Source organism: Platalea leucorodia, assembly GCF_965183815.1.
Source record: "Platalea leucorodia genome assembly, chromosome: 9".
Taxonomy (NCBI): Eukaryota; Metazoa; Chordata; class Aves; order Pelecaniformes; family Threskiornithidae; genus Platalea; species Platalea leucorodia.
This window is the reverse complement of record NC_138831.1, coordinates 36,119,935-36,133,720: the sequence shown is the minus strand read 5'-3', so window position 1 is coordinate 36,133,720 and position 13,786 is coordinate 36,119,935. Positions and strand designations below refer to the sequence as shown.

Below are 13,786 nucleotides of genomic sequence, written 5' to 3'. Positions count from 1 at the left end.
ACAAACTCGTTTTAAATTCAATTTAAAAGAACAGCAATAGAAGAAAGTATAGTTCCTATATATTATTCTGTCTTCCTTCTATGTTTATTCCATTCAGGAATGGAGAGCCTTTGTAAAGGGATGAAGACTCGTAATGAAATGTGAAAGATAAAACTGGGATATTGAGAACGTGGCTCTTAAGTTGAATAAATGAGAATAGACAACTTAAATAAAGATATGTATATGTGTGTGGTATGTAAATATGTATACACACTGTGTTTATAGTTATGAAAAATACTTCTAGTGTTATCTATTACTACAAAACAAATACAAAGAAAAATTTCAGGACAAAAGAAACCTTCATTATTTGATAAAAAGATAATCCAAACACTATATAAAGGACAAAATATTACTGGTTTTGGAATTCTGCATCTCCATGAGGCAATATTTAAAATCCCAGGGCTTTAAAAATGTAGTGTGGCAACTAGCTGCAAAACAGGAAACAAAATCTGAAAATATAGGATAGGCAGGTTAATCAGCAGACTTTCTAGAGAGGCTAAATATTCAGGACAATTCAAAGTCTATTATCTGCTCCACCTTTGTGTCTAACAAGAAGTACAAATAGATAGTCCTTCCATTCAGCGTGAAAGAGTGTTGTCTGTGAAAATCCTCCTGGGTAGGTGTCATAGTGCACAAAATATTCTTTTTGAGAATCTCATCAAAAGCCAAGGATTGTAATGATCATGGCAACACGAGTATCATCTCCTTGTTCTACCAGAAAAATTATGAAACAGTCTTGCAAGGCAGTGTGGTAGTTCTTCATTGCTGTGTCTCTTGTTAAGTTCTTTGTGGATACATAAAAGATACCAATCTCGAAAGCCGTCAATCCAATGTCATTCTGAAACGTTAAATGCATATGAAATGCTATTAATACACAAATCTCTGCACTTAGCTAGCTGTTCACCAAGTCGTGCAGATGTCCGATGTTTTGTTGTCAGGACTTAGCAATAGGTAGCAAATTCTGTAAACAGCCACTAATACATTATTTTAGCTTCATCACTAAAATAAGCACTTGACTAAACAGGAAGAATATGGAAGACTGTATGGTGAAGGAAGAAAACCTCTCATCATGTATTATATACATGTCACAAGTTAAGTTACAAGTATAAGGAATGACCACAGTCTCACCTAAAACCCCTCTCACTACTTATTTTAAAGTACTGTGAAGGTTTTAGATTATTTTATTGAGTACACGCTGTTGTTAGAATAGGAAACTTTTGTCCTCAGCAGATAATCCTACTATATCTAAAAGTTATACTAATACATATACATACATATATATATATATATATATGTTAGCAATTATGTCATTGGTAAAATGCTGTCATCGATGTGCCTCAGACGTATAAACTACATAATTATTTAAAAGCTAAAGTATTGGTAGTCTGAAAAGGAAAGGAATAATATTGCAAAAGTTCCAAAGACATAAACATTTAGAAAATTGTAAAAATTTTGGCTTGCTGTAACTGGGTAAAAAGAAATAAATGTAAAAAAACCCACTAAGTATAATTGTCAATGTAAAACCTGTAGTGTGAAGCATCTCTTTAGACCTGATATTTAATCCAAGTTTATTTTCTTGGTGCCATCTTGTGGATAAAACAATAATTACTGTGAAAAGCATATAACACAATGCAATCCCTGTCACGCTTCCGGGTCTGTCATGTTTGTAGTCAGTCCCCTTTACTGACATCACTTATTTGTAGAAAGTACAGTATAAAGTGTATTACCATAATCTTACTGTTTCAGATGCGTCTTATGGAAGAAAACTTGAGGGACCACCAAAGAGCTCAGGATGAGGCAATAACAAAAACTCAGCTGTTAGAACAGACTGTGAAAGGCTTGGAGTATGAACTGGAAGCCAAAAACCACTTAAAAGACGATCGGGCAAGACAAATCAAACTAATGGAGGTAAAAGACATTTTTAAGGGTTGGTGTCTTATTAGAACTGATTAAAATAATTTTAGCATTTCACATGGATTCTGCCTGGGAAGAAACAAAATAACTTGATGTTGTTGAAAATCCATGTAGTACTACTGCAGTAATTATTCTGGTATATTCTAAAGGTGATCTGTTAGCATATCTATTGTAGCATGATGTGTTCTAAATTGCAATTGTTCTTTCACCATTTTAATTAACTTTCTTTTTAATTAATTTCTCTAGAGTTTATCAGGCAAAATTGTTTTATTTTCATTCGTAGACCCATCACTCAGAACTTCAAAAGTATTTAGAAGTGTAAGGTCTATTTAGCATCTAATATCAGTTCATTTCAGGAGCCTAAATAACATTGTTATTCTGACTATGTTGTTACAGGCTTAGCTTCATAACTGTTCAGTTCAACCAAGCTGTCATTTGACTTCCATAAACAAACGCTTTTATACCATTGTACTCATACAAAAAGAAATTTGTCTTCCAAATGTATAATGTAACTTAGACATTCTAAAAACAGTCTCTAGAAACATTACAGAATTTCTCTTATTTTCTTGAAATTGGTGGGAGTGATTAAAAAAGGAAATGAAACTTCTATTTTACTTCTGTCAGACAAACAAATTCACTTTAAAGGTTTATGTACCTGCCATCTTTTTCTAGATTCTGTACGTGTTTTCAGAGGCATTTCGCTTTTCAAGCCTAGTCTTTCAGACAGTTTGAGTCCTTGAAGTTTAAGGAAGAATGCCCTGGTAGTAATCTGAAGAGGATGGGAAAGTATGTTGAAATTACTTTTCTTTGTTCCACTTAGGACAAGTTATCTCACCTGGAACTGGAGCTTGATGAAGAAAAGACTAATTCGGATTTGTTGTCTGAGAGGATCAGTAGATGCAGAGAACAGGTACTTGAACAACTTTTCCAACTGTTGTATAATGATGAGGAAAAAGTGCTATTAGGATCACAAACAGTACTGATTAACTAAATAATGATTAGCAGTAGGGTTTATACACTAAAGCAGAGTATGTAAATCCAAAAAAACAAGGTTCACAAACATGATTAAATATGCTCCTCCATGTCATCACAGACCAATTTTTTCCTGTTTTCCTAACTGGAAAACTGACACAGATTGCATATAAAGACTGAAGACCAGCATCATCCTCTGATATTCTTGATGCAGCGAGCTTCATCAAGTAGTCAGTGATGCATGCATAGATGATGCTGTCTTAGGCTTAGTTGTAGGTGGTGAGGCTATCAGAGAAGGCCTGGTTGTAGAACATATCTTAGATTGAAAGATCACAATTTTTTAACCTTACTGAAAAGCAGGCCAGCATAATGGACTCTTGATTTCAAAGAAGGAGGAGCTTAGGAAATTGTGGAATTAATTAGTGAAGTCAGCGGAACTGAAGATGCTGGCCAGTTTCAACAGAAAGGAAGCTTTATTTTCATTACAAGTGTAAAAACTGATGAAAGTGTATCAAAGATAAGGCAGTTGGAAAGCGTTTTCCACATAAAAACATCAGTCATTAGTTCCAGAAGTGTTATATGAGTAGATAGCCCAGAAAGAGGGGAAGAAGGATTTATTAACAAGGTTGTGTCTCATGGGGCAGAAAATGTAAAGATAAAGTGAGATTTGCCAAGCTAAGTGAGACCTATCATAGTCATTCAAACAAGTAACAAAAAGATTCTTGACTGTATAAGTAGAAGAAAGAAGTTGTGGAAACTGTCGGATGAGGTATCGATCAAGATAAAAAGTATACCTCCTCAAATCAATGAGTATTTTGCCTCTGTCTTCAGTAAGGCCAGTGAATGTGCAGGTGGGGGGAAGTGGAGTGGGCTCATGGAAATGAGACCACTGAGCTGGAAATCACCAAGTCTAAGAGAATTAGGATTTCATTGTTCTGAAGAAAGAGGCCTTAATAATATTATTCAAGATGTCTGAAAGAACTGACATATGAAATTATAGGTCCTGTAACAAAGATTTATAATAAACCGGAAAAGCAGAGAATATGGCCTGATGACTGAAAAAGTAACCAGAGCATCCATGGTCGAGTAGTCAGTATTATGCAAGTTTTCGATTAGTCCACAGAAAGGAATATGGTGATGTGGCTGTCTTGGAATATCACGGCCTAGACAATGTTCTTTGCCTTAGTTTTACATTCTGAAAGATGTGAAATTGATGCATAACTCATTACAGCATCTCTACGACTGTAGCTTTACATTAAGTACTATACCTCCTTAGTAATTTCCTAGAAGTCTAGGAGACAATTTGCATTGAGGTACCACCCACAATAGTCTGTTCTGTTTTCATTTCTCTTTCTTTCTCTAGAAAAAAAGAATTGCTGACATTCTTTTGGATAGCTTTAATTTCAGAGGGAGAACAGGAAGCAAAATCTTAGTTTCTATGTCTTTTCAATGAAATTGTATATTCCACTGAGACAGCTGGAGAGTGCTAAAGTGAGTTAGAGCTCAGCTTTCTTTCATGCATCCTTGAAACACCAAGGCACCATTACTACTTTGTTGGGACTCAGGTTACTGAGATGCTATTTGATTGCAATATAGTCTTTTTGCTGTTATTCCATTGATATTGTACAGACTCTGAGTCAGTGGGTGAACTAGAATGTAAAGGACCCATAATAATGTGGGGTCATGCTATTGTTAAATTAGGAAGCCTTTAATACTAGAGTCTATGCCTGTCTTTTAGGTCTGGGACAAAAGAACCTTAGTCATAGCTGCACTAGTGGGTACTATAGTAAGTTAATTTGCTAACTGAATGGAAACCTAAAGTACAGATAGCTAACCAAAATGTTACATAATGGGTAAAAGACGTGTTTATTTTGAGGTCTGGAGTTTCTCATTTCACACATGAGTTACAAAGGTTGCTTTGTTTTGATTTTATGCCAGAATGACTAAGTAGTCAAATTACTAAAGAGTATTTCAGGGTCTGCTAAGCATTTATAATGACATGAGAAATTATAATGGATTTGTTTTGGTAATATCTGTATTTCTGTAAGATTTTTTTATTACAAATGTGTTATTTCAATATACTGATAATGAACTATAATACTCAAATTTCTAGTAAAAACAAATTGAAACAACTGGTTCAATTTTGCATAAAGCTAAATGTTTGAATAAACATTGGCAAAGCTGATAGTTCGTATTTCATTTACCATGAAATGTTACCCTTTTTTAATTTAAACACCTTTTGAATCTGGGAATGGCTGCATGAGACACTGTTGTCATCTTCCCTACTTTGTTCTTGAGAGGTGCCACAACAAAGTGGAAACAATAAAAAAGTTGGGGGAAAGGTGGATCATATCCTATTAGCTTTTAAATTATAAGGTATTAGCAACTCTGGAAATGGTCAGCAAACACGCACACATAGAAAGCAAGAGTGTTCAGCTGCCCTTTGAGTCTAAAGTGAGGAGGGACAGGGAACATTTTAGTACATGATTGTTTTCCTACAAACAAGTGAAATGAAATACCTCTTGCCATTTTGGTTTTGCAAACATCGTTGAAAAATACTTAAGATACCCTCATCAATTCTTGTATTCTGTGAAAATGCAAACATGAGTCTGTTGACTTCAGAGTTGTTTCCAGTAAGTGTGAAAAATGGACTAGTTAGTTTCCGTGACAATTTTAGAATAAATACAGAAGGATAAAATTGCATTGACTGCATCATTCACTTCCCTTTGGTAAAGCGTTCCCAGTGGATAGCTGTATACCTGCTCTTTAGCTGGCCCCAGGTGTGGGAAGCAAACAAATGAAAATGTGGACTTGAAGGTTGCTTTTCAATTATGAAGGATCAAAGGGGTTTGTTTGACTTTAACTTGTTTGTTTGTTAAACATTGGTTTTTTGATCACATACTTGAGAATTGCATATGTAGGTCAATATATATAGGTGTGCACGCGCACACACACATATATATATTACTTTTCCCTACTGAGGTATTAACAAGAAAGATAGGCTGTGAACCTAGTGCGAGATGGTAAACAATGGTGATAGCATCTAAAATATTATTAGAAATCAAATTGCTTTCACTAATAATGAACTCAACAGCTGCTTCTAATACTAAAGCTGGCACAAAATGCTTTTATGTCTAATAAAGCTTTGTAAAATCTGATACTATTGCTTTTCTCAATTCTTTGTTGTTAGCATTCTTCAGATCCAGCTGTGATAACTGTTGCCTTAAGCTGCAGAAATAGTTTATTCTTGTAACATAATTAGAATGTATTAGATACAGGAAAGGTAGAATGTGAAGCACAAAGCTCTGCATGATACATACCCAGAACCTTAGCTGCTGAGAAATAAGTGAAAAGTTTGAGCACATTTTGGCAGACAACTGCTTTTTTCCTCTGTGCATGTTAATTATGTGTTTACTAATGAAAAGTGCAAGGAGATAAGTGAAAACAGTTTCCACCTCCCCCAGCAAGAATTGCGTCCTGCTGCCCTTCTCTTTTTACAAGCACTTGTATATATTTGCACGTAGCTTTCTGATCCTAATCAGATGTAGTACTTTTTCTCTCTCCCACTGTTTTTCTATGAGGTTGCTTTTACCATGAGGTGTCCAACAACAGTGGCAGTCATCTTGGAAATACAGTAATTGTCCTGTAAATAGTTCCTTAATTTGAGATCTTGGGAAGGTTGCACAAATTTGTCACAGCCTTTGAGCACAGTAAGAGCACAGTAGAGCTTGAGAGTGGTCTATTAAGAAAGTTCCTACATAAAACAAAAACCCTTTCTTCAGTTAACAGTTGTGTTTTTAATTAGTCATTCATCTTACTACAAATTTTGCTTTATTTTTTCTGTGTCTGTCTTCATAGCTAAAGCAATTACAGCGGAATAAATTCTGTGTAATCCATCACACTATAACTTTCTTTATGTATTTCATGAATGAATGCAGCTCTTATATACATGAGTGATTCTAATTTTTGTACACAAAGTAATATTTTAATATATAAAATAATATTTTACTATATAATGTACAAAATATTATTATTAGGCTTCTGTGCAACAGTGAGAGCTTTTAGGAAATTACCCAGCTGTTGAGAACACAGCCATGTGCTAACATTTGTAGTCCAATAACTGTTACGACCTTCATTTTCAGGAATGCCTTCTACTGTTCTGATACCATACTGTGACATAACATATGCAACGGCATACGTTGCTACCATTGTTTGTATTCATATATTCGTTTCAAAGCTACAGAAACAGTGTAAATGACTTCTTTTAAACATATGATTAACTAAAAATATATATTTTAATATTATCATGTGGTTAAAAAAAAAAAAGGCCTGAGGTGAAATTTCATGTGCGTACTTGTTTAACCTTCACATTCCTAGCATTGCTTTTGGATTTTTTTATGCAAGAGTTCCCAATGGCTTTTGAAAGACCTTTAGTGAGATAAATCTGTAACTCAGCTGCTTAACTGTGATGGTGTGTTTATGCAAGTTCATATGTAGCTGTTGTAAAGCAGGGAGGAATTGCTGTGGCCACTGAAACCTTTGTCAGTCTTTTTGCAAGGTACAGGAATTGGCATAGATGTTCGCTATGTTCCCCAGGTGATATTCACCATAGTAAACGTTGTGCAGGCAATGGCACAAATGCTGTGGTAACATTAGCTGTGCCTGCAAAGGCGTTTGTAAAGACTTGAGGGCAGTCTCAGCAAGAATGAGAGGCAAGGAAAGTATTTGGGCACTGCAAACTTTTTCCGCTAGCTCCAAAGTTTCAGTAGCAGGTGTTAGGCAGTTTAGAGTTTCTCTTTGATCCTCAGAATTTTTTTCTTTTTCCAGTCAAGTCCAATAGTAAGATAAAACAAACTAATCCTGTATTCTTGTCTTGATTCTGTATTGATCAGGTAGGTTTTTAACATCTTACATATGGAGAATATACTTTCCTTTTGGTTATTGAATATACAACTGAAATATTTACAGAAACTGTAGCAAAAGTTGTGTTTTAACAAACAAAAAAACAGCCCCTCCCTAAATCCAGAAGTTGGTGCTCTCCTGGTATGACAGACATAAAATTGACTGGAGGAGGGGAGCAATGTTCATATCTAGTATGCATCAGAGTCTGTTGAAAAAGAGCTTTTACTATTCTCACGGACATAGAAAACTGTAATTGTCTGTAGAGTGTCTCGCTGAGTTCTAGGCGCTTCTCTGCAGTTACCAGTTTGTGTTTAATAAAGTGAAACTTTAAAGTAGACTAGTCAGCAGCTTAAGGGTAAGGAGCAATTTCAGAGCTTCAGACTTAAGTATGAAGAAAACAACTGTAGAAGGTGTTTGAAGACTGATGTGATGTTCCAGAATAGGTCTGTCACACAACATTTTAGAGTTCAGTTCCCTGCTACAGAATATATATGCTGAACATCAACAATAGCCAATGTGGCTGACAAATGCATCTAATAAGGACTGGGAATAACATGAGCTTCCTGAAGCAGAAAATTTTATTCAAGATTGTAATTGTAAACTTCATCTGAAAAAAGCACGCATATGTCTTGAGTTCTAAGAAAGCAATTTTTTTCTCACTGCGTAGGTATATGTACTTTATGTATGTGTGTGTGTATACATACACACAGTATGATATAGATAAATGTAAATTAAATATTTTATTAAAATTTCTGTCTTTTCTTTCTATAATAGATTGAACAAATGAGGACAGAGCTACTTCAGGAAAGAGCTATAAAGCAAGATTTGGAGTGTGACAAAATTTCATTGGAAAGACAGGTAATTATGGCTGGCATATCATCACACTAGCAAGATAACAGGCTGGGTATCTGCCTTCATAAGGAAATTCAAATAAGCGTTTAAGGAATACAGTATTTGGTAGCTGGCACTATCCCACCATAGTGTGCTGCTGGAAGTACGTGCTAGTAAGAATAGATTAAAACCCATGAGTTTCTTAATACTGATACTCAAAAGGAAATATTATAATCTTGAATTAAGGCTTCTCTTAGTATTTTTTTCTTTTTGTACCCCTGTTTTAGCTTGAGGTTTGTCACAGTTCATATCTTTCATATACTAAACACTCATACTATGCATACATCTGTTTATATAATACAATAAGACATTTTTGTTGTAGTGAGTGCAGGCATCTCTCTACCACACAAATTCTGTCTATACATTTGAGGATCAAAGACATTTAAAAAAAGAAAAGTGACAGTTGATGTGGTACACTTGTTTTAGAATGAAACTGAGATACCGATATAGAAATTTTTAAAAAGGACATATACAGAAAAGACTATAGAATATCAAAGACGCTGTTATCCAGTTTAGCTGTAAATCCTTTAACCACTTTTGGAGGAGCTGTTCTTCGAAGTCTTAACAGTACTTCAGGAACATTGTTGAAGGTAGATCATCATTTCAAGCAATTGTGATTTTAGTTGAGTATTTTCTTCTGTAGGAGCAAACAAGTGAAAAAATGACATGTCTGAAAGAAAAGATACAGATTTAATAAAGAACTGCTACTCTCTGTTGTCTAGAAAGGAATATGACTCATGTTTCAATATCTGTGATGGAAAGTACATTAAAAATACTTTCTAGCTTTTTGCAACATTTTATTCTGCAGCTCAGTGGTCTTTGAAAACAAGATTACTATCATATTCCCTAGCTGAGATCCAGAGGAAAGCTATCTTAGCAAGTCATAGTATTATTGACAGTCTCAAGAACATAAACCAGATTGTAATGGGAATTTACAGAACATGTTTATACCGGACACCTAATTTAGTGCCTTAAATTATGTGACGTTAATCCCATCTTAATTGTTTGAGGAAAAAGAAGTCCACCTACTGGTATATCCTATGTACATCCTTATACTTCAGTTCCGAATTTTCTATCATAGCTTTTTTAGTGTTTGAGATCTGAGATCATGGTTTGAAGTTCTGTAACAAAGAGCTTTATTTTCTGTTCCTCATGTAATTCTTTTTTTCCTGGCAACTTTATCATTAGGTCCCCACTGAAAATCTAGATTACCTAGCCTCATAAAAATTAAAGTGTAAATCTGAGCAAAAAGTCTGCTTTTACAAATCATGCAGCTTGGAAAATTTTTCAAACTATTTATGTAGTAGGAGTGGCATTGGATAGTTAAGAAAGGGAGGAAAAAATCCCACAGTAACAGCTTTGACAAAGCAATATTGGATGCAAGTAATTTCTTTGCCTACTTGTTTTAGCTGTGCATCAGTGAGTTACAGGGGAAGAATACAGAATTTGACAAAAGAATTGTGTGGAGACTAAGACAGATCCAATGCTATTTGAAAAATTTTGGCATATTAAAAAATGCTGCTGGAAGGGGCTTGCAACCATCTGAAGTTCAAGGGTCCATTTAAGCCTAAAACTTTAACTCAAGCTTAACACAATTCTTTTTAATAAAGCACAATAATAGAAGATTTGTTTGTAGTAAACAGTAAAATCTCACTGACTCACTTTTTCCATATTTGCTAAATTAAAAATATACTGATGACCTTATGTTTGCCTGGAGAAATTTGTTTTGTGTTAAGGTGATATTTGTTAATATGAGTATGTTCCAACTATAGAACAAAGACTTGAAGAGCCGAATCCTTCACCTGGAGGGTTCTTACCGATCCAGTAAAGAGGGACTTGTTGCTCAAATGGAAGCGAGGATCACAGAGCTAGAAGAACGACTTGAAAATGAAGAGAGGTGAAACTAGTTATGTTAAGATGAAAACGTGCATGTTTATGTTTGTTAATATGGCCTCTTGCTAATGTTAAGTCCTTAATACAATTAACTTGATTTTTTTTTTTTCCTCACAAGTACCAAATTAAAATGGTTACTGTTTTATACAAGTATTGCAAATTTTCTTTTTGACTGAAAGCACACTAGAAGTTGCCTTATAAATTTAAACCTGGGCACAGTGCTAACATGGTTCCATACCTCGTTATTTTATTAATGTCTAATATCAGTAACTGGCTTAGAAATATTAACTGTAGTTTAACACTTCCATTTTCATGTTCACTTCATGTTTAATCTTGGAGGAATGTTTTGGGTTTTTTTTAATGTTGCTGTGGAGACAGAAGAAATTCCCCTTAGTGAGTGGTTCGTGCTTTTGAACAAATTTCTTAATATGTTGTATGGAATCAGTAAATGAAAGCAGGGGCTGTTAGTATTTATTTAATTCTTAGAAGATTGCTAAGGAATTATCTCAGCGGGTTTGGAAGTATTTCAGTTCCTTTTTTTACAAGTCTGTCTTTTGTTTGTTTTGTTTTTTCTAGGGATAGAGCGAATTTCCAACTAAGTAACCGCAGACTTGAGAGAAAAGTGAAGGAGTTAATGTTGCAAGTAGATGATGAACATCTCTCATTGACTGATCAAAAGGACCAGGTAGAGGGAAAGATTAATATGCAAATATCTGATATTATTCCTACTAGCATAAATCATCATATATAAAAGATAGGAGAAGAATATAGGTAGATACTGATTACCCTCTTGTTAATGAACTCCTATTTAGTGAGATTCACAGTTCCCATTGTCATCACGTTCTTTTGTCTAGTACTAAATTGTTATTAATTTCTAAAATTATGAAAAGGAAGCACTTAGAGAAGCAATGCTATAATTATTTTAAGAAATAAAGCCAATAACAGACAATATATGATCCTATAAATATATACACCAACATATGATCCTATAAATACATACACCAACAAATAATATATTCTATTTTGCCACCATAAAATTTTGTTTAAAGAAAGCAGCTATTTATTGTTAAATATAGGCTGTAAGTATTAAGCATATGTTGATATTCTAATAGCAATGTGCTCTACCATTCCTGTGGTCTTTGTTGACTCCTTGCTTAAAACATGGTTTGTTTCAGTACGTGAGTCAAATAGTTAATATTCTGCCTAGAGAATGAACAGTATCTTTCAAATTGCAGGTGTCTGTTAAGGGAACAATCTTTTAAAATCCTCTGGGGTTTTAAAACATATTTTATAGTATCTGTGTGGTAAAGTTGCCCAGCTTAGACACGCTAATAGCTCTTCTTCCCTTACTGATAACCAGCTCTTGCTATCACATCATACTGTGTTACTCTCCCAAAGCTATGTTTGCTTGTTGCTGTTTCTTCTTAAAAAATTGTATCCCATCACTTTTCTCAAAGTCTAATGCTGACTTTCGAATATTTCTAAACCATAGGATTACAGTGTCACTACACTGGCAAAGTTGTGTCTTTATTCTCCCTCTCATAGATGCTGGAAGAATAAAATTCCTTTATTAAAATAGTCTTCTAATCAGCTGACATGTAAATATTTCAGTTGAGTTTGCGTTTAAAAGCAATGAAACGTCAAGTTGAAGAAGCTGAAGAAGAAATAGACAGACTGGAAAGTTCTAAAAAGAAACTCCAGAGAGAACTGGAAGAACAACTAGACGTGAATGAACAATTGCAAACACAGCTTAACGCTGCAAAGAAGGAATTAAGGTAGGATGATTTGTCAGACCTTACAATTACATATCACACCACCACTCACAAGATCGATCTCTTGCCCCTTTAGTCCATAAACTGAGGGCTTCCTCTAACAAACTTCAAGTTTGTCATAAGCAGACAGAGTTTAAGAGACAGACCTGTGCAACTCTTCTGCATTTCCTTTCTCTACAAATGTTCTCCAGCTCTTTCCAGGGTGCTCTAGGTGGCCAAACCTTCTTTCCAATATCTGCCTGCTGAATAAAGTCATTGAGGCAGGGAATAAAAAACGGAAAAAGTTGGTGGGGCTCAACACTCTTATCATTTCTAGTAATAAAAATTTCCTGCTAATGACCGAGAGGTACAGCTATTCTGTGTTAGTTTTCCTCAGCCGTCTTTGAACATCTCAGTGTGCAAATACAGTTTCCCCTCTCTCTGACTTTAGTTAGAGTTGCTTGAAAATATGATTGATTGGTCTTCATTCTCTCGCATGTTTCTTTCATGTAAGATGTAGTCTACGATAAACTACCCCTGTTGGAGCACAAGTTTCTTTGACATCCTTTAAAAATGTAAATCCTATCTGTCAGTGTTTTAAGCTTTGCCTAACTGTTCTGCATGTGCAGTTTTAATAGCAAAGACGTGTATTTTTGTTTTAGTAGACTGAAGAAGTCACCAAGTAAAGTGTTGGCTGATTCTGATGATGATGAAGATGATGATTTCAGCATGGATGGTGATAGTCTCTGTGAAGTATCTTCAGGAAATAACTTTTCAAAAGATGATGACACAAAAATCTAAATAAGTATTGAATCTGTGATTCCTTGAAAGTACTGGAAGAATAACATAAATTATCAAGAAACTGGATATTCTAGAAGCCAAATGATATAAAGGCATGTAAGAGCTGGGAATATAATGTTTCCATCCATAATGTGCCATTTTCTTATTTAGATCTCCACTGTTTATTATAGAAAACAGGATTGCATTATAAAACAGCTATGAAACATGGGGGGGGAGGGAGGGAGAGAGAGAGAGAGAGAGAGAGATAACTGCTACTGAAAACATCGGGATAATGTTTCACATTGGAAATGCGATTTTGCTAAAGTTCTGTTTAAGTAAAAAGCCATTTGAAAGTAATGAATTAGTTTGTAGTTATTAAAAGCTTTTCCCTAAAATTAAGGAAACCACAGAAGATTATTTAATAATTGTAAGTAGGGGGAAATGATGTATAAAATGTAAATGTTTTAAACCTGATCTTTTTATTGACTAACTTTAGTACTATTTTGTAAAGTTTCAAATATTATGTAAATCAGTTTCATATGTAAAGTACTTAAATTTATACTGAATGCTATATTTGGGTTTTAACTAAGAAGAAAACAAATGAAAATCAATACATTTTGTGCATTACAGAGCAGACTCACAGT

At 34.5% G+C, this 13,786-nt stretch overlaps 1 protein-coding gene across 2 annotated transcripts in view; it reads left to right on the top strand.

The window, feature by feature from the left end:
- CGNL1 (cingulin like 1) overlaps positions 1–13,332 on the top strand; it is a gene marked incomplete at its 5' end in the record, with an annotated part of 44,787 nt that extends 31,455 nt beyond the window's left edge. Inside the window, 7 exons of one of the 2 annotated variants that reach the window (XM_082322802.1) lie at positions 1,786–1,947; positions 2,774–2,863; positions 8,602–8,685; positions 10,491–10,615; positions 11,188–11,296; positions 12,223–12,386; positions 13,025–13,332. In XM_082322802.1, the coding sequence (XP_082178928.1) occupies positions 1,786–1,947; positions 2,774–2,863; positions 8,602–8,685; positions 10,491–10,615; positions 11,188–11,296; positions 12,223–12,386; positions 13,025–13,163 (873 nt within the window). In that variant the 3' untranslated portion in view covers positions 13,164–13,332. Of the gene's footprint in view, positions 1–1,785; positions 1,948–2,773; positions 2,864–8,601; positions 8,686–10,490; positions 10,616–11,187; positions 11,297–12,156; positions 12,387–13,024 lie in introns of those variants that run through there. The other variant, XM_082322801.1, reaches the window with a different exon arrangement.
- Between the last annotated feature and the right edge of the window lie 454 nt (positions 13,333–13,786).